Source organism: Trichoderma asperellum, chromosome 4, assembly GCF_020647865.1.
Source record: "Trichoderma asperellum chromosome 4, complete sequence".
Lineage (NCBI taxonomy): Eukaryota > Fungi > Ascomycota > Sordariomycetes > Hypocreales > Hypocreaceae > Trichoderma > Trichoderma asperellum.
Window position 1 is genome coordinate 4,053,967 of NC_089418.1, and position 20,184 is coordinate 4,074,150.

Below are 20,184 nucleotides of genomic sequence, written 5' to 3' on the forward strand. Positions count from 1 at the left end.
CATGTAATTTCATACCAAATAATGTAATAATAGTAGCTCTGTGGTGGGTTGAAGATACAGCGATAATAGCGCAGCACAGATTGGCTGTAATTTACGGAGCGCGCTAAATTACCAGCATCAAGCCAAAAGCTCATGGCCAGGTCCCCGTCCGTCCAAAATCCCTCTCTCGCATATCGAGGCATACACGTACAGCCCTTTTGAGCCCTGCACCGTTGCTGTGAAACGCGCCATGCCCACAGTGACATCAGCCCCGTTCCGACGGCTCGTTTTGTTGAAACATCCATTCGATCTTAGTGCATACGCCTGTAAGCAAGCCAAGCATCCCCTCTCTGATAGTATCAATGTGACTGTATACTGCTCTCTCATGCTGGTCCATGCTAGGATTCTCATACTATGTAGCTGCTGTGATGCCATTTTCCGCTCGAGACGACCCATGCCATCTTATACGCACAGACCAAGCGCGGGATGCATCGCGGGACGATGCCTCGTGGAGTTTTAATTTCCATGCGATTCCGTGCTTGGCGTGAATGTGATTGCAACTTTAGACGGCCCAGACTTGCAAGCTCTCTCGCAATTCACAAGTGCGTCAAGGAATTAATGAAAAAATAAATCATCTGTCTACTCATTATTCTGTATGCGAAACATGTCTTTTTTTTATCCCCCCGCTCTATTCTGCTGAAATCTAATACGAAAACAGTGACACGAGAAGCCCAAAATGCATGTATAAGTCAACCTCGCCCAGCAATCTTGGCACAACTTCCCAACTAAACGGAGCCTAAAACAATTATGGCGTCCATGATCAGATATCGGTAGGAAAATCGTTTATGTCCAAGCCACTCCAAGCTCCCCTTAGATTTTCCAGAGTCACTGTACAAGGATCACGGTCAATCATAGACATAGAAGTGTCCGTTTCTGAAGAGGAGTCAGTCTCATCACAGTCAGTCATAGAAGTGTCCGTTTTTGAAGAGAAACCAGTCGCATCACAACGGACATCAAACTTCAGATCGTGCTGGCCTATAATTTCTTTAAGAGCCCTGTAGACGTTCAAGATGCCGTATCCGTAGAACGGTTCTTTTGGAGGCCAGCCGTGGAAAGTAAAGCCTAAGCTTTCCTCGAGATCTTCACCAGCCTCTTGATTATGTGTGAATTGCGGATCACAATCCAAGAGCTTCTGGACTTTACCATGGGCGAAATTCACCATTTCAGCAATGTAGTGTTTTCTCTTCAGCTCAATCGCAACTAAGACTGCAGTTAGCTATCAGATACTAACGACGGCACTGGCAGTCGGGCGCACAGATAATTTCGTTACATATAGGTTAGATAGGTACTTACTAATGAGAGACTCTGGGATTGGCATACCCAAGGTATGCATACGGCCTCTGGTCTGTATTATAATGGCTTTGGAAGACTCCCTGAAATTGGCCTCATCTCGAAACACCCAAGACGAAAAGAGCCAGAATAAAAGGTTCTCGTTGTAGGGATAACGCCCAGTCACTACCGGAAAGCGTAACTGGAACAAATTGTGGCATTGGTACTCATCAACAACGACAGCTAGCTGAGCACAGAGCTTGGGATTGCTTTGTAGTTCATAAAGGCCAGCATCCTCACCATGGCTCCTAAGTATTAGTTTATGCAATGCCTGTGCGCTCCATCCTTCGGCTCTAATGGTATATTTGTAGCCCTGTTCGAACAGCTCGTCCTCCTTCCGGTTTTCGGCTGCAAGGATTTGAAAAGTCATAGATGCGCTCTTAAGCTTCCTTAAAGAAACCCGCCATGACACTTCTTTTCCTGGATTCTTTGGTGGTGGATGGTTGACGCTGGCTTCTCGAAGATGATGCTCCCTTTTGTCATCTAGCAAACGACTCTTATAGACGTTGAAGTCGTCATACAGTGGCAAATGATTGTCCCACAAGTCATCATCGTCCACTGCTTCGAACGGTCGATTGGGGTCATAGAGTATGAGCAGCGTGTCTCCATTGCCATCCACTGTGTAAGTTGGCTCCATGGTGATGGTAATTTTAGACAACAACAGAAAAATGCTGGCTGTAGGGCACGGAGGATTGGGAAAAGAGCCTGCAAGAAATTATTCATTATAGGATATTAGCTATTGAGTATGTAGATACAAACTGAGAGCCAAACGATGATTTATATTTCATCTTTAGTTGGCATCCAATGTTTGAGTACTTTTGCCCTGTACTGTACATTTTGAGTGATGAAGATGCTACGAAAGGAGTTGTGTGAGTGCCGTTCAAATGACTGTAGCAGAAGCGCAAGATGTTCAGATGCTTGAATAATATTTAAAAGAGCTGTATTTTTTTCCCCTCCTCTTCTCATCTACTTATTCTTCTTTCAAGGCGTATTAGTAGTTTGGTTGTGCTGAAGACGTTGCTCAAACAAAGAACTGGCTTGCTCAATGAAACGCAATGTAAACAAAACAAACAGCACAAGCAAGCCTTTGTTAGCAAGAGGCAAAGAGCATAAAATGTAGGTGATGAAATCTAGTCATTTAACAGATTCAGAGGCTCCAATTCTGTTTAAAACCACCATCTAAGCAAATGACATTCGCCCTGTTCTGTCTTTATCCATCATCTTGTGTTTACCTTGTGTGCTTCTCTGAACTTGACCACCACCAAAATGGCATCCGAAAATAAATTCACCACATCTGAATTTGAACTTCTCAACGAAACAGGTCAAGGCACCTTGTTCGCCATCAAGAAAGACGGCGATCCTGGCGTAAAATACATTGCTCAGCCCCACGGCATTCTGAATGGATCCAATGTTGAAGGCGCCGACAAGCAGAAGATTGTTGACGAAACGGTGGCATTTTACAACCTCATGTACGACTTGCAAGTCGGCTCTACTATCGCTCAAATCTTCAACCACGAAAACATCGTCTCCATCGCTGGCTACATAACAACACATCCCGTGACGGCAGCTTCAGAGCGCGCCCATCTCGAGGAGTACATCGTATGGGACTATTGCGACGCCTCAAATCTCAGTGCGCTTTTCCAAAGCAAGCCCTATTCGTCTACCAAATTTTATCTGCCCGAGTCACTCTGCTGGCATGTCTTGACGTCGCTGCTCAGCGCCATCACGTACCTCCATGACGGAAAGCGGCTCTTTCTAGACACAAAGGCAGCGGCGGGAGAAGAAAAGAGGTGGGAGTCGGTGGATCAAGACTGGCACCCGATCCTGCACCGGGCGATTGAACCAAGAAACATCTTCTTCCAGCATCCTCGTGGCATCGAGACGTACGGGCTGTGTAAGCTGGGCAACTTTGAGCATGCGGTGGTGACGAACCATGTGATTACGCCCAATGGAGGATATGCCACGGGACAGGACGTTGAAATCAGCAGAGCGATGGCCCCGTATCGTGGACTTGAGACTTTGGATATGACGCGCCATCAGTTGCTTGAAAGCACTGAAACGTATACGGCGGTAAGTTAAGAGATGGCCATTGTTTGACTTATAATGTTTCTCTACGCTTTTGGATGAAATGGCATGATGGAAGCTGACCATGGCACAGGAGAACCGCCCTTATACCGTCGCCGATGAACTCTTTTCTATTGGGTCCGTCATATTCACCATGATGACCGGGCGGAAACCAGTCACGTCCTACGAGAACTACCGCCGTTGTCACATCACGTCGTCTTCTCCTCAAGACAGCGAGCAAACGTCTTGCGACCAACAAAACGCTACACGATTGGAACTCCATCCACGGCCACGTCACCCCAGCTGTCACGAGCCAACCATCAACACCGACAGCTATCTGGCCAGGGAGCAATATTCGGAACAACTGCGAGACATGGTGCGATGCCTGCTTGATTGCGACCCAGGCAGCAGCAAGACGCAGATGGACAGAGTTCTGCCGACAACCACGCTCGCGATGCAGCGGTATCAGCATTGGAAGCTTCATAGCGAGCAAGGGAAGCTGTACAAGGACATTGAGGACGACATGAGGGCGAGATGCGGCGCCAAGATGCGGATGGAGAGGTAAAATGGGGCCTTGGTTCCTCGGTCCATGTCTGTGGAGCGTCTGCCTCTGGATCTAATAAAACGGGCATCATTTAGCTTGCATGCCGCTAAAGAAAGATGGTGCGTCGAGGGATATTCGCGCATTCGTTTGCTCAGAGTGCGGTGCGGTTAGTTGCTCGTATGCGATGATCTGGAATAATAGACTGTGGTTGATTGATTATCGTATCGCGAGTGGGAATGGCTTGGCTTGGTTTGGCTACATACGTAGAGTTTCAGCACTGCCTTCTATAAGATTCAAATAGACACAAAAGCTTCGCCGTCTGGCTTGAGCCCCCTCGTGTTCAACTATAGACTCAACTCAGCTCTCCTCCTGAGGCAGTGTCTCAACATCCATGATGTAAGAAAACATCCAGTCACTGTGAGTCTCAGAACAAACAAACATTACCAGCTACAGGGTGTTTCAACTTCACAGTATACATGTACCTACATACAGCTTCAATAACCAGATAGATGCACGCATCCAAATCCTCTGTTCCGTTTAATTTACGTACATGCCCCCCAGGCCATGCACGGATGCGCTTTAGCTCGCCAGCCGCGGGGATTTAGCGAACCCTGCCTCCGCGCAACCGCTAGAACTAATCCAGAAGCCCGCTAAACTCTCAGCAGCTCAGCTACCCGCTGCTGCTAGGAATCATCCATCCATACAGTATTCCTTTTGCTGCTATCCGCTCCTCCAACCTCCAAAAGTCTCGTGTGTCTCACCGCGAGTAAGCTGCTAATCTCGGAACAGCGCCTCTCTGTTACACGGCATCTCTCGTGTGAGGCAAGGACTAAAAAAGCGAAAAGAGGCGCCTCCGACTCTCGTCTGACTGGCCGGTTCCTTTCCAGGAGAGCGAGCAAACAGTTTGGCTCGTGACGCGGGTGCCGTCCAGCCTCTTTTGTCGCTTCGTCGTTTCCATCCTCGGCTTCTCGCTTCTTCTTCTTCTTCTAGTTCTTTCTCTCCTCGTCTCTCGCAGGTCGACTTTCGCCCTCCCTGCTTAGCTATCCGAAACACCGCCTCGCAAATCTAGAACCACAAACCAGACAAACAAGAAGAAGAAGAACAGCAGGAATTCCAGCACTTCCGCGGCTCAACCAACCATGGCGGCTCCCAGCGCCACGCCTCCTCTCCTCCTCACCAAGCGTCTCAACGCCTTCCTCCACTCCCACCAAAGCGCCCATCTGCCGACTCTCCTCCTCACCACCGCTCAAGGAAAGCTCCTCGCCCACGCCTCCTCCCAGCCCGTCACAGTGCTGCGAACCCACGCCACCGTCGCGGCCTCCCTCCTCGCCATCCACACATCCTCCTCCGCCTCCATCCCAACAGCTCTTCCCGGATCGCGCACGCCCGATCCGATAATCAGCTCGCCCGGAAGCCCCCACGGAAGCGATCTCGACCACGACGCCGACCACAGCAGCCAGGAAGACGCGGCCGACCCGTCCGACCCGACGCGGTCGAGGCAGAGACCCAGACGCACCATCCGACCCGTCACTATCACCGTCCAGCTGAGCGAGGGCACAGTCATCATCCGGCGCCTCAAGTGCGGACTGCTCTTTGTGTGTGTTGGCCCTGCGGCATATAACCTGCAGGATCAGCTGCACCACTCATCGCACTCGCATCACGAAAACGGCGATGGAGTCGGCAGCCCGAGCGAGGTGGAAAGCTTGATCAGCGCGGGTGGCCTGACGACGTCGAGCTTGGAGAGCGCGAGTGCTGCGCCTGTCGTGGCGATGAGGAAACACGCCTCAGAGCTGGCGCGGTGGCTGGACGAGAAGCTTGGAACGTTAAGAGTCCCTGAGGAGGGCATTGGTGTCATGCATCTACATGCACCGGCGCACGTGTAAGGGGCAAAGTCGAGGACAAGATTGGTGAGATGCCAAGGGAGAAGAGGGAAAATGGATTAGTTAAGTAACTTATATAGGCGTTTGGTTTTTTTGTGTTCGGCTTTTTCTTTTGGTACATTTTGCATCCGTCATTCAGGGGGTAAAAGATAGCAACAGGGAGAAACTTTTATTTTTAAGTCTTGTAATACTCGCGGCGTTCAGGATTATATATCGAGATGAACAGCAACGAAAATAAAGTCATTCAACTACTATTAATATTATTCTTTCTGGGGCCTATCAGAGTTGATGTAATTTCATATCAGGGCCAGTCACTATTAGACGATTGGGTTCATGATATGTACATATGTGTGTGCCACCCCCTTTGTCACAAAAAATGAGTTTATTACAACGCAGATTGCGTCCCATGCTTCCTTTGTCCTCCTCTGCCGGTTTGCCCCAGCGAAATCATAAACGCCGTCCCAATGCAGTAAATGCAGGCCATCCACCCCTTTCCAGTATTTCTACACAGTGCCGCTCCCCATGTTTAATGTCACAAAATATACTTGACAGTCATCAAAATACTCCCGCTTGAGGCTTCACTCAATGCTCATTCGCATAATACCATCATTCGTATCCGTCATTCCCTGAAGGCCGACCCTTCCCTTCCTTACCTGGCCTGTTGAGCCTACAGGAGGATTCGCGGGTGTTCCGCCCATGCTTCCTGATTCACTCTGCCCGCTGCTACCTCTGTCGCCGCCGGTGCTACCGGGTCGTGAGCCCCAGGGCATTACATCGCGTTGCATGGGGCTTTGTACTATAGGTGAGTTGTGTGCACTTATGCTGGGGCTGACGGCGCGACGCTTGAAGCTAGTTGGATCAAAGTCATCGTCTCGACGACGTTTATTGTTGATTCGCCTTGTAATCTCCGCAGCACTTGGCAATTGGCCATTCTATAATCATACATGGATTAGAGCAGCTCAAACGCATATTGGGGTATATATCACATATATACTTACGTGGAAGCCACCAGAGTTTAGGGAAGGCGAGTCCATATTATTGTCTTCACTCATCCCTGACGAGGAGCCGCGAGGCAAGAAAGTTGACCCAGGAGGCGGCGTTCTTGCTCCGCTCGATTCGGAAAATGTATCCCAAAATTGCTTGCCTTTTGAGTTTTTCATAGCCTGCTGCTTGAAGCTGCTTCCCAGGCCTGCGCTCAAATCGCCCATTGGGTCATCTGCTATAATATCTTCCAGCGCTTCTTGATTGCCGGTGAGATTGGGTGATGATTGAGTTGTTGTCATGGCGCTGTGATCAGCACCTGCAGGTTGGTGGCGAGGCTCGAAATCAACATCGCTTTCACGGACTTGTTTGACGATTTCAGCTTCTCGCATGAATTCCGACTCAGCTGGTGAGCCCTCTTCTGCTAGAGCGGCCCTGATGCGTGCAAATGCTTTTGCTTTGGGCTAAGGGCAAGTTAGCTACGTGGCCGTTTAAGATGAAGAATCCTAGTCTGATTCTCAGGTCAAGCCTTACCAAAAGATTCCCCCGCCGTGTAACAACCCGCCGTATCACACTCTTCTGATCACTACTGCTGCCTTCTGCAGGCCCACCTTCATCGATGTCTCTCGACGAGATGTGGAGTTGATTTGCTTGCCAGCTGATACTTTCTCTCCTAGCTCGAGCTGCAGCTGAGTTATTAGGTGGTGACTTTGAGAGAACAGCCGAAGCAAGGTTAAATCCTAGGCCGAGAGGGCCGTGTGGCTTCTTTTTTGGGTGCTTGCGATGTCGCTGTCGGTGCTGGAAGCTCGCTAGGCTGCCCATGGATGGTGAACCAAAAGCACCGATGCCAGAGCCCTGTCCTATAGGCATGCCCATCTTGGATACTTGAGGCGTAGTGACGTAGGGTTCATCCATTTCTTCATCCATATCTTCGTCTTCTGAAGAGGAGCTGGATGAGTCTGATGGGACAAGATGGTTACTTCCAAGTGAAGTGCTGATGTTGTGTCGCTCCTGGTCGCCCATCATAGACCACAGAGACGTTGATGTCTGCTCTGCCCCTCCATAGGGACCCCTTCGTGCTGGAATGTTCATACCCCGCTCCCCTATGACAGGTGACGAGTCTGGAGAAGGCTGCTCAGCCAGGATCGAGTGGTGGAGGCTGGTCGCGGCACGCGAGAAGTCGAGGCCGCGGGAGCGGCGGGGTAGGAGGCTAGTGGGAGAGGCGTAGGTGTGCGAGTGGTCCATCTTGGGCGATGACGGGGCTGGCCGTATGTAGGCGCCGGATGGAGTGCCGGGAGGAGGCGAGACCTGCCGAGCCGGCATCTGTATCGACAGGCGTCGCGGCGTGACGGGTGGCTGCAGTCGATCGAGGCTGCTGTCGTCCTTGGAGGTCCTCCTTGACGCATCAGCGACATGTGGGCTTGGCGAGAGCTTCGCCGGCGTGCCGGTGCTGTCAGACAGCGAGCGGGTCTTGAATGTCATTGGCGATCGCAGTTGGGCAGCAGTGGACGCAGCATCTCCGCTCTCTTGGCTGCGTCCTTGGCTGTCCTCGCTGTCCATTATCACGGCATCGCTAAAGGGCATGCCGGCCAGGCCTCTGGGCCTCTCCATGATGGCCTCTTCGTGGGGGAAGTGTGGTGATGGTGGACTTGCGCCGAGCACCAGCAACTGGGTATGACGATTGTCTCACTCTGGCCTGGGAAACGAGATACTTCTTGGTCGCCGATCCCGCCGTGTGAGATTCGTTCGTCATTAACAGATTCTGGTTTGCGAGTCGTAATGCGCAGAGGGGACTGCAGAATGATTCGACTCGTCCAGATGCGACTGTCGGAACAGCGACAAAATACGATCAGCGAGTCACGGCATCGAAGGCCAGCTTGTCGCGAAGAGGGAAGAGGAAACCGAGAGACGAGGGGAGCGCGCGACAGCCAATCAATGCAAGACGGCGGAAACGATGGGCTTTTGATATGCGAATTTAGAGCAGATCTATGCGATGCAGGATCAAGAATACAGATTAGCAGTCTGTTGTTAACAGTAATAAGCGATGGCGACGTGTGTCAAGAGGTCGAATCAGCAGCTGAAGCGCACTTTGTGGTGTGTGCTGGGCGCGAATTGGACGACAAGCTTCAGCTCTTAAACTGGAGGGGCCCACTGCCGCGTCTAAAAAATGCCCCGCCGCATGGATAATCGGGGCGCTAGGGCGGTTGGGGCTTAGTGGCGGGATTAAAAAAGGGCCTGATGACGTGAGGTTTTGGGCGTAATAAAGGGAAAAGGTGAAGATGGACTGATAATTGAATTGTTATGATGAGAAAGATCAAATCAGCAAGGGATGAATTGTATCTGTCTAGTCGCAATTTTGGAAAATTATTTTATATACCCACGACTGCTGGCAAGACATAATACCGTTGCCGAAATGCGGGCCAATTGGAGGCGAATGGAAAAGCTCGCTTTGCTGTGTCCACTTACATATTGGCATGAGATACTGGTGCACAAGATCTCCAAATATGACAAAGTTCAAGACAGAGTTGATACAAACAAATAATATTTAAGAAAAACTATGCCATATTCTAAGTTGGATAGAATGTTATAACAAAGAAAGCACATGTATATACATATATATTGCTGTCTTACAGCCTCCACTGTATGTTAGCCAGCTTGCAAGTCCCTAGAGAGCATACTCTATCCCAAACTTTCAAACCTCCGCAACTTGGCTTCAAGCGCTATATGAATTCTCTGCAAATCGAATTAACGGCTGATAAGAAATCTTAGAACCTAACATCTCTCCACCTGGTGTCAACAACTCAACGGCCCACGCCCAGGCAGGCTTGTAAACCTTTGGTGCGCGTTCACGCAAGCTGTCACAACTCTGGGGTCGCTGCCGTCGCATTCGTCGTCATTGTTGAATTTCTCTCTACAGGTATCGAGCTTTTGTAAAGACCAATTCGCAAGATCGTCGCCCGCACGTTTGTATTTGAGGGCTGGTTGCTTGATACATGTATGTCCTCAGATGCCAATGGTCCTACAGCCCTATAGCCACAGGGGCAAGGATGTAATAACGGTAGGCTCTCTCATTGTGATGTTTCTCATTCATTGTTCACCGAACGTCTGGTTTGCGGCAAGGCATGAAGAGAAGAGAAATTGATCAAATCATATAGAATGCACACAGCGCCATGACAAACAGCAATAGGCATCAAATCTCAGTCCCTCATTGCTATCAGTACGGTAATATTAAACAGTATATTACCAGCGCAGTAATATAAGATGGTAATTTGATCTCATTAAGTTGCAGCTGGGAATAAAACTTGATTCTGATCTTGGTGCGATCTGCTAAGATCTGCGGGCCGCGAACAGATCTTGATCCAGAGCGTCTCCATCACGCTTATATTCGCGCACCGCCTTGTATTGCCGGAGTGACAGGAGTAGCCGATGAGAACAACAATAGGATAAGAGAAAGCAGAAAGAAAACGAAAATAAGCGCCACGCTCAATAGCTTCCAGACTACCACAGTGAGGGCTGCAACATCCATGTTGATAACAGGATGCCAATCTGTGAAGCGGTCGGTATTTTTTAGTCCTGCTGAATTCAACTTCCACCTCTTAGATCGATATAAACCATTTGATATCGGTTACTACTGGTATATGTACTATTAGGCAACACTAAAAGCTGTACGAGCCGAAATGGGTAAGAAATATTTTGCAGGCCACGTATGCTCTCCTCAATTGCATGACGACGACGGTGCTCTAAGCCCACCAGATACTAATTTTTGTCCCTTCGATTCTTAAAGAGTTTACTAAATACACAATTTATGCATAACAACTCAAAACTCAATTCCACCAGTAGCGTCTACGCCTTGCTGTTGAGCTGCATGCACGTCGTATTACAAGGGCACTTACACGATGCCGATCCACATCAGATAAGAGACATAAGCGCAAAACACTGCAAGCGTAGGAATATGGAAAACATGAGGCATTATACTGACTCTAGCCCAACATGAACTATCAGCCTAAAGTTTCTCAAATGCCATAAAATGACCTCCAATGTCCATCAGTTGCATGCGGCTATGGTTGTACCAGCGGAAAGAAAAGCTGGGATTGCACCAAGAGTGGGTCTTGGCTATTATTGTATTTCGATGAGCCTTGATGTTGTAAGTCTCGTATTCGAGCAGCAGGCAGTACTGATTCCAATAGTACTTCGGGCTGTGTTCCTAGTTCGGCGAGGCTGAGCAACTCCGGATTATTTTCCGCGCGCTTAGCCTTATATCCATGAAACTTTTAACGTACAGGTAGAGATTATCTAAGGAAATTAAGATACGTCAACACCATGGATGGTATCGTGAGCTCGGGTACTGTATCCGACATTATCTTGCTGTCTTTATCAGTGAAAGAGCCTTCTAGGAAAGATTATCCCTTCATAAACTCCTAAGTGAATGGCACAAGACTATATCCTAGTGCAACAAGATTAGAAAGTGTGCCAATCGAGCCAATAGACCAATACATCTACAAATATCGGCGCACCAAGTCAATATTTAACCTTGCACCAGCATATATAGGTCTCTTATAGAAACATTATTGCATATAGCTTCATATCCACACTGCTTTAGCATGGGAAGCATACCCTGTACGGTGCTGCTGTTGGACAGAATGGTAAGAGATGATTTATAGTGTTACTGTTTACAGGATCTAATAGGTGATCTAGATAATGCAAGTAGAGTGAGAAAATCATCAACACTTTGGCGTGCGGCATAACATGCGCTTTCTTATGTGTACGATAATACAGGGTAGTTAGACAAGATGTTATTGAGCTATGTGGCCGTATTTCAACGGATTATTATGCCATCACTACAAAAGACTACCAGAGGACTCTGCAGTTAAAATCACGGCCAAGTACAATGTAGATTCTAATGACAGGGATACCCTCATGCGGCGAGCTTAATTCGGGGCAAGGGCACGATGCAGACTCGATCGGACCAATCGGATGTGTCCCAAAGTTGTGTTACGGCTCCGGGAAAGTCGTCCGTGATATTTGTAGGATTTTGAGATGGAGTTCCAAAACTAGTAGTGACAGCTGGTATGCATGAGCTGGTAATATCTAGATGCAATACATGTAGAATTAGCACTTGGCTGTGTCTAGTTAACTCTCGATACTGTATATACGGCTCCTCTTCACACCATGCCCATGTACTATTAGTAGCGCTGCATGCACAGTAGATCAAGAAACAGGTAAATCCAAACCCAAATGCTCGTCTATAATGTTCCACGTAGATCGAACAATGGTTGCGCTGCCACAGCGGGCTTAAACAACGAGAGGCTAGAGCTGGGGTTATATCCGGAGCCGGGCCGGCCGCTACGACTGCCGATAGTGATCTCGCAATTCTCATCTCCATTTGCGTGTCGGTGATGACCAATCCGGAGGGGTTGTCTAATTCGCCAGATGTAGTCTCGCCCTCCCTTGCTGACTGACAAGATGGGTCACTTGCCTGCCCTTCTGAGACGGGGGAAGCTTTAGCAAGCTCTCGGTCGCTCTCGAGAGCTACATAGATTTCTCATTATCTAGACGTTCTGGCTGCCTATTAGTCTTAATTTGAAACTGATCCAGATATTATCGCGGCGCGCGTGCAAGCTGGCGTCATGACGCTCGAGAATGATGTTGAGACCCAGGCGGGACTTACTGAAAGCACGCCCTTGCTGGTAGGAGAGCAGTCGCGCCAATCTCATCCAGATCAGCAAGAAAATAAAAAGAGGTCAGCGCGATGGTACCTATGGAGAGCGTTTTGGGTTATTGCTGCGGCCCTTGTCCTTGCAGTTTTTATCAAGGGCTGGATTGACGCAGATGGCGATGTCAATGTCAGTGCTGCTAAACGATATCTTCTCACCTGCTTTTTCTTCGAGTCTGTATTCTAACTGGTATTGTTTAGTTTGATTTGAATGAAGCACTCAAGAAAGCTCTTGGTGGCGGCTTGTCTGGTGCAGCGGCGATGTTCTTACAAGTTCTACTGCTCATGGTATTATCTCACTTACTCTCACCTTCTTCCTCATCCACCACTTGGCCAGGGCTGAACATCTGTCGCTTTCATTTAGCCGCTGAGAACGATTATGAACTATCAATATCGCTTTGGAACCTCATTCGCTGTTGCAACACAGAAGCTTTATGCTGATGGCGGGTTCGGTCGGTACTATTCGGGTATCGGAGCCGCACTTATACAAGGTGAGCAATGTTCTATATCTTACTGACAGCATTATTATATCTTGTTGGGTAATGTCTAATATTCGATCATCTACAGGACCTGTAGCAAGATTTGGAGACACGGCGGCCAACGCCGGCATCTTGGCACTTCTGCAGTCCAACTCTTATCTGAGTCACTTGCCTTCGCTCGGAAAGACTGTCTTTGCCTCTCTTTGGTATACTCACACCTGGCTCCTGTCTAATATTTCACAAGATTATTGTTGCTAATATACGCTGCGTTAAGTGCTGCTGCTTTCCGCATGATCCTCACTCCCGTCGATACCCTCAAAACGACTCTTCAGGCCCAAGGTGCCGGCGGGACTGCCCTGCTTCGCCAACGCATCAAAGAACATGGGGTCGGCACTCTGTGGTGGGGGGCTTTTGCCACTGCGGGAGCGACATTTGTTGGACATTACCCCTGGTTTGCGACCGTAAGGCTTGAGCCTACCTAGGACATGAGAGATGAATTACGCGCTCACATTTGCTACAGTATAACTTGTTGACGGAGACCATCCCAGAGCCACCAAAGACTGAGCTTTTCCTATGGCTGCTGCGGTTGGCCTTCATCGGATTCGTCGCATCGATAATATCCGACTCAGTTTCCAACTCTCTGAGGGTAGTGAAGACTTACCGACAGGTCAATGACACCAAAGTCTCATACAGTAAGTGGCTTTAAATTTGCTCAGGGAGAAAAAAAAAATCTTTTGAGAGAACGTTCAAACTAATTACACTTATAGCCGAGGCTGTGCAACTGGTAATCAGAGAGGACGGAATCTCGGGGTTGCTTGGGCGAGGGCTGCCTACGCGCATCTTGAGCAATGGTCTTCAAGGACTGCTGTTTTCCATCCTTTGGAAACTATTCTTGGATATGTGAGTTGATCCGCCAAATATCTCAAGGAATACTGTTTGAGCTAATTCATAATTATTTAGCTGGGAGCATAAGACAAGCTCGTAACGGAATAATGGGGTATCTTGAGGCGTATATCTCTGAGGTATCAATGTGAGCGTGCAAAGATTGACATGAAACTTATAAACTACTTTTCAAATTTATTTACATCCAATTCATATATTATATCAGTATATATTTGCTATTTTCAGTGCTTGGAACCATGAGTAAAAGAAAAGCCGCCGATTGAGTATCCACAGGGAGTATCCACAGGGGGCTGACATACCCATCATCTAATGGGCTACAGAAAAATGATATGGTTATTTTAAGAGTTTTCAGCCATTCTAAGAAGCGGTGGGTATCTATATTCTGTCCGTTTCTTAATTCTCTTCTCCAAGAGATCTCTAATCCTATATCCAACGTGGTTATTACAACTTTGCGATGTACGAAAGTACATGTACTCAACTCATTAACCAACACCCACGTATGTTAAGCCCCTAGCAGTAGTGGAGTTCCCATTGATGTATCGAGGGTAGAAATGATATTCTCCGCATTGATACGCAGATCACTATCGCTCTCAAGCATATTGAACACAATATGTTCGAGCTTGTTTCTCCCGGTGCCCATATTCACTGGACTTAACCTAGCTCTAACCGTCAAGATATACTGTAGCCAGTCTTCCATTCGTTTTCGTGAGTTTCCATTGTGGTTTAGTTCGCGCATCAGCCAGCCGGGCTTATTGTTTTCGGGATACTTGATCCTACCAAGCAAGTAGAGCATTGTAATGCCTAATGCCCATATGTCTCCTGGTGATCCACGTGAATTGTAGTCGAGGAGGTCTGGAGGGAGGTACCAAGGTGTGCCTCCCGCGTTCCATTCATTGGCACTTGTAGCCAATCCAAAATCGATAAGAACAGCGCCACGACGAGGGGAGTAGGTAATATTGCGTGGCTTGATGTCGTTATGGATGATTGGCACTGTCTTTAGGTACACCAAAGCGGATGAAATATTGTACAGTATTGTAGAGATGTCGGATAATGACATTTTTGCTTCCAGCCCTCGATAAAGGGATGGTGGGAGAGGCTCTAGATACATTGCAAACATGCGACCATCGAATGCCTTTAGCGATATAACGTTCCTCTGCGCTAGATTAGAAGAGAACTGCAAGTACATCGGAAACAAGAAACTGCGGTATGACTTACATGTTTTAGCTTCTCAAGGGTGGCTTTTTCTCTTTTCCATAATAGCGTAGAAGTTCTGAGACTATGAGGCAAATCTTTCTTGCATTGAAGGACTTTTGCAACTACGGGTTCGGTCACAGCAGAGTGTTCGCATGTAAAGACAGCCGCAGATGCTGTAACTGCAATCTGTTTAACTCGCCGTAGTTGATACCTGGCTGGTCCTTTTGCTGCAGATAGCGATTGAGACCAGTCTGTCCTATCTCGCAGAGCCCGTATGACAGCTGTTTCTCCGTCGACGAGATCTAGAAGCGGGACGGAAGCTTTGTCGGAAATCCTTCGGGTAGAGGATGATGGAGCTGGATTGTGGGCATCAGTCCTTTTGGTAGCAGTAGTGATAGGTTTTGACTCTGTATTCGAATTATTTATGAGCTGAATGGAGGCAGTTTCCGCGATATCATGATATCGTTTTTGTCTCTTGCTGATATTCCCTTCAGCGTCATCGTCCATGCCTCGCTTTGTTTCCAATGAGTTATTTGCTGTGTGAATTGAGACATCAAATCGTCTCCCGAGAAGCCAAAACTCAGCAAGATGATACTCTTCAGGATCTTGGTCATCGCTGACTATAGATATTCTCCACATGCCAGGTTGGACTAAATGACTGCCCTTCTCCTTGACAGATATCTGAAGAGTCGAAGAGGAACTAAAGTTTGTCAAGCGTAGTTGCGGTTTTGTATAGTTTACCAAAAGGCAGTCATCACTCCCAGGATCGTAGACAATCTGACATTCTACGTCAGTGCCAACTACTGTGTCGACATTATCCAATGGTAATCGCAAAACCAAATCCACATCCTGAGCTTGCTGGACAACACCAAACGTCACCCTATCCTTGGCCTTGTATGAGAGGGGTATAATGGATGAATTCTGGCTTGAGTCATTGGGAAAGCGAGTCGATGCTACAATCATTCGAGCATCTGGCACATCGGGCAAAGCTCTAGTAAGCAGCGTAGCTATCTTCTTGGTGGTTGGAGCTTTTGAAGCCAATCTCTCAGCCTCACGGTCTCTTTTGAGAGCCAGCGCTGCTTCATAAGCAACAACGCGTGGCTCTATCTGCGTCACCGAGCCGAAACTAGGCTGAGACGATGTCAGAAGACGCTTTTGAGCCCCCAGCGCTGAGGCTGCCGCTATAGCGCGAGGCTCTATCTGAGTCGACAGCCATTGGGAGGAATGAGAATGGGAGGCGCTGATATGCGACCGGGCGGTGACAAAAGAAGCCGACCTGATTGACTCATTGTTGAGCTCAGACATGCTGCAAGCTCAGCAAGCCTGGGATGCGTTGATATGGTTGAGATGAGAGGGTTAACTCGGTATATTCTGTAAAATTGACGGTTTCAAGGATTCAAGCTCAAGTCAATCAAGGCGTTTCATCCGCGCAGTAAAAATACGCAGACGCCGGCGACCTCTATCTTACAAGTACCTGAACACGCTGTGAACGAGTGCTGAACACAGGCAGCACAACGCGCCGGGGTCAGCAGCTAGGCCCACTTGCAGCGTCCCTGTGATGCTCCATAGAACGAGACGCCATAACAGCTTGAGGCGCTATCTGGTGCCCCGTCGGGCACTAAAAACGGGCAGTTCCTCGCCAGAAGCCGCAGTGAGTACGGCGCTATTTCGCACTGAGTCGCAGAGATGAGAGTTTGCTATACGATGCGCAGAACATATAGGTACTACTAGTACGGAGCACTGCCTAATAAAATACAAAATATGAATCCCGGCTCGCCAATCGCCAATAGAGAGCTGCTCAAGTCACGCGGAACGCCTTGTACTCCGTGCAGTGTTCAGTTTTTGCGTGATTCGCTGCGCTTTATCGATGCTCTTTGAACAAGTGCCGACACGCAATTAGCCAGAGCTTGTCACGCCCCCTCTCGCGCTACAACGTGCTCCACTACCCATAGCATTAAATGGGCTGACTAAGAGCCCAGGCTGCGATTCAGCCTAGGATTGCTGTCACGCCTCATCTCAGCACAACCACAAACGAACTCTGTAGCTATCCAAAACGACCATCGGAAACGCTCCTGGCTCGATGAGAAGCAGGCACACATCGTCACAAGCCGACAGCGACTGCGAGTCTAGCGATAAACTCAGGATATACCGACCATGGTCCGGTTCGATGCGCCATATCCGGGCAACGAGGACACAAAAAACACAGAATGGTCCCAGGCTGCTCATTCGGGCATGCGCAGCCCTGATCATCTCTGGGGGGAATACTGGCAGCGCTTCAATACGTTTCGCATCCCAATCTTTGACAAAGTCGAATATTTCAGAATCGCCATGGCGGTAGCAAAGGATTCCACGAGTAAGGAAGACTTTGAGCGGAAATTCGAGCAAGTGAACGAGCGACGACTTCGAGAACTCCAGTCCTTGTTGAGCAGGATGTACTGGAATATTGAGAGGAGCTCCACACCTCGCGCCGCTCATATCGAAACTTCTGATGCGAACACTCTCGGCTGCCTCGAGCACTTTGTCAGAGTATTAAATGGCTATGTCTTCGAACAGAAAGCGGATATGGAACCTACAAAAATAGTCGTGGAGGCACATAACTCTACAGAAGAACACCCTCTTCAAGAAACAGAGCAAATATTCATGGAAGATGAGACGGAGACTCTTATTAGGGAGATAAGCCGAAGCCCCTCTGCCGACCCCGAATATGAAGAATATCTCCGTACTGGAAAGCTTCCTGAAGAGGATGAGTGGAGCTCTCAGCTTCCTCATGATATAGACTGGAGTTATGAGATTCAAAAGGAACATCAGGCTGGGCGAAAGCGCTACGAGGAGAACAATACCTTCATAAGAACAAATTTCGATACTTTGACACCCATATCTAACGGTGCCGAGTCTCATACCCTCGATTCCGACGACGATACCCCTTCGATGCAGCAGGTTCCATCACTCATATCAAACGACTCACAGGACTTGGAGGAGGAAAATGAGACTGCGGCGACACAAGATGGGCTGGGAAGGCGATCAAGTACTTCATCTAAAAGAAGTTTGAATTCGGCTAAGAAGAGGGTCCGATTTGACGACGACGATGAAGACATCAGCACCCATGAGCCTAAACGTCGAAGACTAGAGAATACTCTTGCACAAACCGAAACCTCTCCGACCTCCCGCACTACTCGCGCCTCTTCTCCTACAAGACAAGTCGCAGACGGGAGCGTATCACGGAAAAGATGCAGGCCTGACGAAGACGAAGAAGATAATGGATATAAGCGCCAGAAAATAGAGAGTCCGCCACGCCCATCATATTCTGCTCCGCTTACTAGCTCTACGGAAGATGGATCAGCAAGTCTTTTAGCTCGGGGAAGTTCAGAAAAATTACTGGAAGGGCAAGCTCCAGAAAGCAACAAGGGCGGGGGCAAACGGCGAAAGCAAAAGTCCACATCACCAAATCCGCGCGCAAAATCTTTTCGAAATACTCTAAACACAAGGTCTTCGAGGAGAGCCAAATCATCTACGCTTTGGGAACTGGATTCCTCGGGCAAGCCACGTACGACCTAGTGAGGCTTGAAAAAAGAAGACAAAGACTGGGACACGAGGCTGTTGGGAGTTTCTGAGATCATGGCCGTTATCCTGGCAGGGCTGGGTGCAGCGGTTAGGTCGAAAGAAACATTGACGCGGCGTTCTGACCGAGAGCATGGTCGTTATCCTGGCAGGGCCGGGTGCAGCGGCGTAGCTTGATGAAAGGAAGACGTTCGTGTCTAAACGCAGAACATGGTCGTTATCCTGGCAGGGTTCTGGGTGCAGCGGCGTAGTTCAAGCAGTGCCAATCAAGTTGTAAATTTCCGAGAGCATGGTCGTTATCCTGGCAGGGCTGGGTGCAGCGGCGCAGCTTAGAGAAAACAACGGCGCTTCCCTGGTGCAGTCTTGGCCGAGTCTTTTGTCAGACTCTTTTCGAATTCTAGGTGGGCATGGTTGCAATGTGAAGTTATTTGGGCGGTTCAGCATTATTATGACAGCATTGATATTTTTGAGATACCACATTGAGCGTTTTTGTATTTAGTATTTTAGTTATTTGGGTGTACATACCAAACTGCCAACGGCTTTTATTGTATATACCTAGCTTAATAGGAAGAAAAGGCCAATTATTTAAAGTTTTAGTATTTCTGCTGCTAAATATACTCTGGGTTTATAGTGTCAAGTGCAAGTTGCTATTCGTCACAAGCCAAAAGTGACTCTCATACTGCTAGGGATTTCGTTTGTAATATTCTCGGGGCTTGGGCATCTTGCGCCATCCCTGTGGATCTTATACTTAAGGGCCTACTATAATATGATAAACCTATACGGAAAGCACAACCTAATATTGTTGAACGGCATATGGTAGGCATCGTTATCTGGCTGCCAGACTTCTTTTGCAACAAATGGACTTGGACATTGAAGTACTAGGACAATTCAATTCGTTCCCAGGATGGCCTAGTGGAAACCCGCGCTAAAGTGTGGGCCATTCTAACCAAACAAGCGCGCCGATGACTAAGCGCGACAGAAATTTCGAGGCCCACGCTCTGGAGGCGTATAAATTCTTCGCTCGCCGCGCTAGAGCGAAGCTCTTCTTTTTCTTTTCTTTTTCTTCGTGCGGCAGGCATGATCTGAAATTTATACCCGTGTTGCTCGAGTCCCTCATCAATGGATAAATCGCAGCGTCAATCATGCCCCAGATAAAATATAATTGCAAACTGGTCTCTCTATTCGTTCTGATTCCCATGGCTTTGCACGCGGGATTCGTGGATGGAGGGCTGGACATACTCCCTGCTGTGTCTCTTTTTTATAATGTGACGCTATTTCGATGCTTTGAAATGTAATGCTGTTGTTGGATGAGGGTATCTTGTTACAAAGAACAGCCTTGTTAGACTGTATGGCCACATATCGTGACCCTCAGCTGAGGAGTCTTTGATGTTCTGAGATTTCGATCATATCCGATGGCGATAGAGGCTACAGGATAGAGAGTCTTTGAACTTCAAGACATCCGATATCAGGGGTATCACACGTGTGAACCTGAGAAAACTG

The 20,184-nt window shown here is 48.4% G+C and overlaps 7 protein-coding genes across 7 annotated transcripts; 4 read left to right on the forward strand and 3 right to left on the reverse strand.

The window, feature by feature from the left end:
* Positions 1-799: 799 nt before the first annotated feature.
* On the reverse strand, positions 800-2,005 carry TrAFT101_007721 (uncharacterized protein; the record flags this gene model as incomplete). Its single annotated transcript, XM_024906620.2, has 2 exons — positions 800-1,239; positions 1,333-2,005. The coding sequence occupies 2 exons, from the start codon at positions 2,003-2,005 to the stop codon at positions 800-802; spliced, it is 1,113 nt and encodes a 370-aa protein (XP_024759177.2).
* Positions 2,006-2,634: 629 nt separating this feature from the next.
* On the forward strand, positions 2,635-3,997 carry TrAFT101_007722 (uncharacterized protein; the record flags this gene model as incomplete). Its single annotated transcript, XM_066128128.1, has 2 exons — positions 2,635-3,438; positions 3,527-3,997. The coding sequence occupies 2 exons, from the start codon at positions 2,635-2,637 to the stop codon at positions 3,995-3,997; spliced, it is 1,275 nt and encodes a 424-aa protein (XP_065984244.1).
* Positions 3,998-4,708: 711 nt separating this feature from the next.
* Positions 4,709-6,130, forward strand: TrAFT101_007723 (uncharacterized protein). Its single transcript, XM_024908428.2, has one exon. It carries the CDS (start codon positions 5,116-5,118, stop codon positions 5,857-5,859), a length of 744 nt encoding a protein of 247 aa, XP_024759175.1. The 5' UTR covers positions 4,709-5,115; the 3' UTR covers positions 5,860-6,130.
* Positions 6,047-8,906, reverse strand: TrAFT101_007724 (uncharacterized protein). Its single transcript, XM_024900565.2, has 3 exons — positions 7,372-8,906; positions 6,855-7,301; positions 6,047-6,788 (listed from the first exon to the last, which is right to left on the reverse strand). Exons 1-3 carry the CDS (start codon positions 8,446-8,448, stop codon positions 6,435-6,437), a joined length of 1,878 nt encoding a protein of 625 aa, XP_024759174.2. The 5' UTR covers positions 8,449-8,906; the 3' UTR covers positions 6,047-6,434.
* Positions 8,907-12,434: 3,528 nt separating this feature from the next.
* Positions 12,435-14,112, forward strand: TrAFT101_007725 (uncharacterized protein). The gene is made up of 8 exons (XM_024901985.2): positions 12,435-12,680; positions 12,752-12,838; positions 12,915-13,041; positions 13,118-13,235; positions 13,304-13,490; positions 13,550-13,721; positions 13,797-13,929; positions 13,990-14,112. Exons 1-8 carry the CDS (start codon positions 12,465-12,467, stop codon positions 14,012-14,014), a joined length of 1,065 nt encoding a protein of 354 aa, XP_024759173.2. The 5' UTR covers positions 12,435-12,464; the 3' UTR covers positions 14,015-14,112.
* Positions 14,113-14,206: 94 nt separating this feature from the next.
* On the reverse strand, positions 14,207-16,481 carry TrAFT101_007726 (uncharacterized protein). Its single transcript, XM_024904128.2, has 2 exons — positions 15,148-16,481; positions 14,207-15,085 (listed from the first exon to the last, which is right to left on the reverse strand). The coding sequence occupies exons 1-2, from the start codon at positions 16,429-16,431 to the stop codon at positions 14,435-14,437; spliced, it is 1,935 nt and encodes a 644-aa protein (XP_024759172.2). The 5' UTR covers positions 16,432-16,481; the 3' UTR covers positions 14,207-14,434.
* Positions 16,482-17,123: 642 nt separating this feature from the next.
* TrAFT101_007727 (uncharacterized protein) lies at positions 17,124-19,056 on the forward strand. The gene has a single exon (XM_024906848.2). It carries the CDS (start codon positions 17,281-17,283, stop codon positions 18,679-18,681), a length of 1,401 nt encoding a protein of 466 aa, XP_024759171.2. The 5' UTR covers positions 17,124-17,280; the 3' UTR covers positions 18,682-19,056.
* The last annotated feature ends 1,128 nt before the right edge of the window (positions 19,057-20,184 follow it).

What these genes read in the sequence shown, in the direction of transcription:
- TrAFT101_007725 (XM_024901985.2), top strand. Translation starts at nt 12,465, where the DNA reads ATGACGCTCGAGAATGATGTTGAGACCCAGGCGGGACTTACTGAAAGC. An exon ending in CGGAGCCGCACTTATACAAG is followed by an intron (nt 13,042 to 13,117) that starts GTGAGCAATGTT and finishes GATCATCTACAG; the next exon opens with GACCTGTAGCAAGATTTGGA. An exon ending in TGGAAACTATTCTTGGATAT is followed by an intron (nt 13,930 to 13,989) that starts GTGAGTTGATCC and finishes ATAATTATTTAG; the next exon opens with CTGGGAGCATAAGACAAGCT.
- TrAFT101_007727 (XM_024906848.2), top strand. Translation starts at nt 17,281, where the DNA reads ATGGTCCGGTTCGATGCGCCATATCCGGGCAACGAGGACACAAAAAAC.
- TrAFT101_007726 (XM_024904128.2), bottom strand. Translation starts at nt 16,431, where the DNA reads ATGTCTGAGCTCAACAATGAGTCAATCAGGTCGGCTTCTTTTGTCACC. An exon ending in CCCTTGAGAAGCTAAAACAT is followed by an intron (nt 15,086 to 15,147) that starts GTAAGTCATACC and finishes AATCTAGCGCAG; the next exon opens with AGGAACGTTATATCGCTAAA.
- TrAFT101_007724 (XM_024900565.2), bottom strand. Translation starts at nt 8,448, where the DNA reads ATGGAGAGGCCCAGAGGCCTGGCCGGCATGCCCTTTAGCGATGCCGTG. An exon ending in CACGGCGGGGGAATCTTTTG is followed by an intron (nt 7,302 to 7,371) that starts GTAAGGCTTGAC and finishes ACTTGCCCTTAG; the next exon opens with CCCAAAGCAAAAGCATTTGC. An exon ending in TAAACTCTGGTGGCTTCCAC is followed by an intron (nt 6,789 to 6,854) that starts GTAAGTATATAT and finishes GTATGATTATAG; the next exon opens with AATGGCCAATTGCCAAGTGC.
- TrAFT101_007723 (XM_024908428.2), top strand. Translation starts at nt 5,116, where the DNA reads ATGGCGGCTCCCAGCGCCACGCCTCCTCTCCTCCTCACCAAGCGTCTC.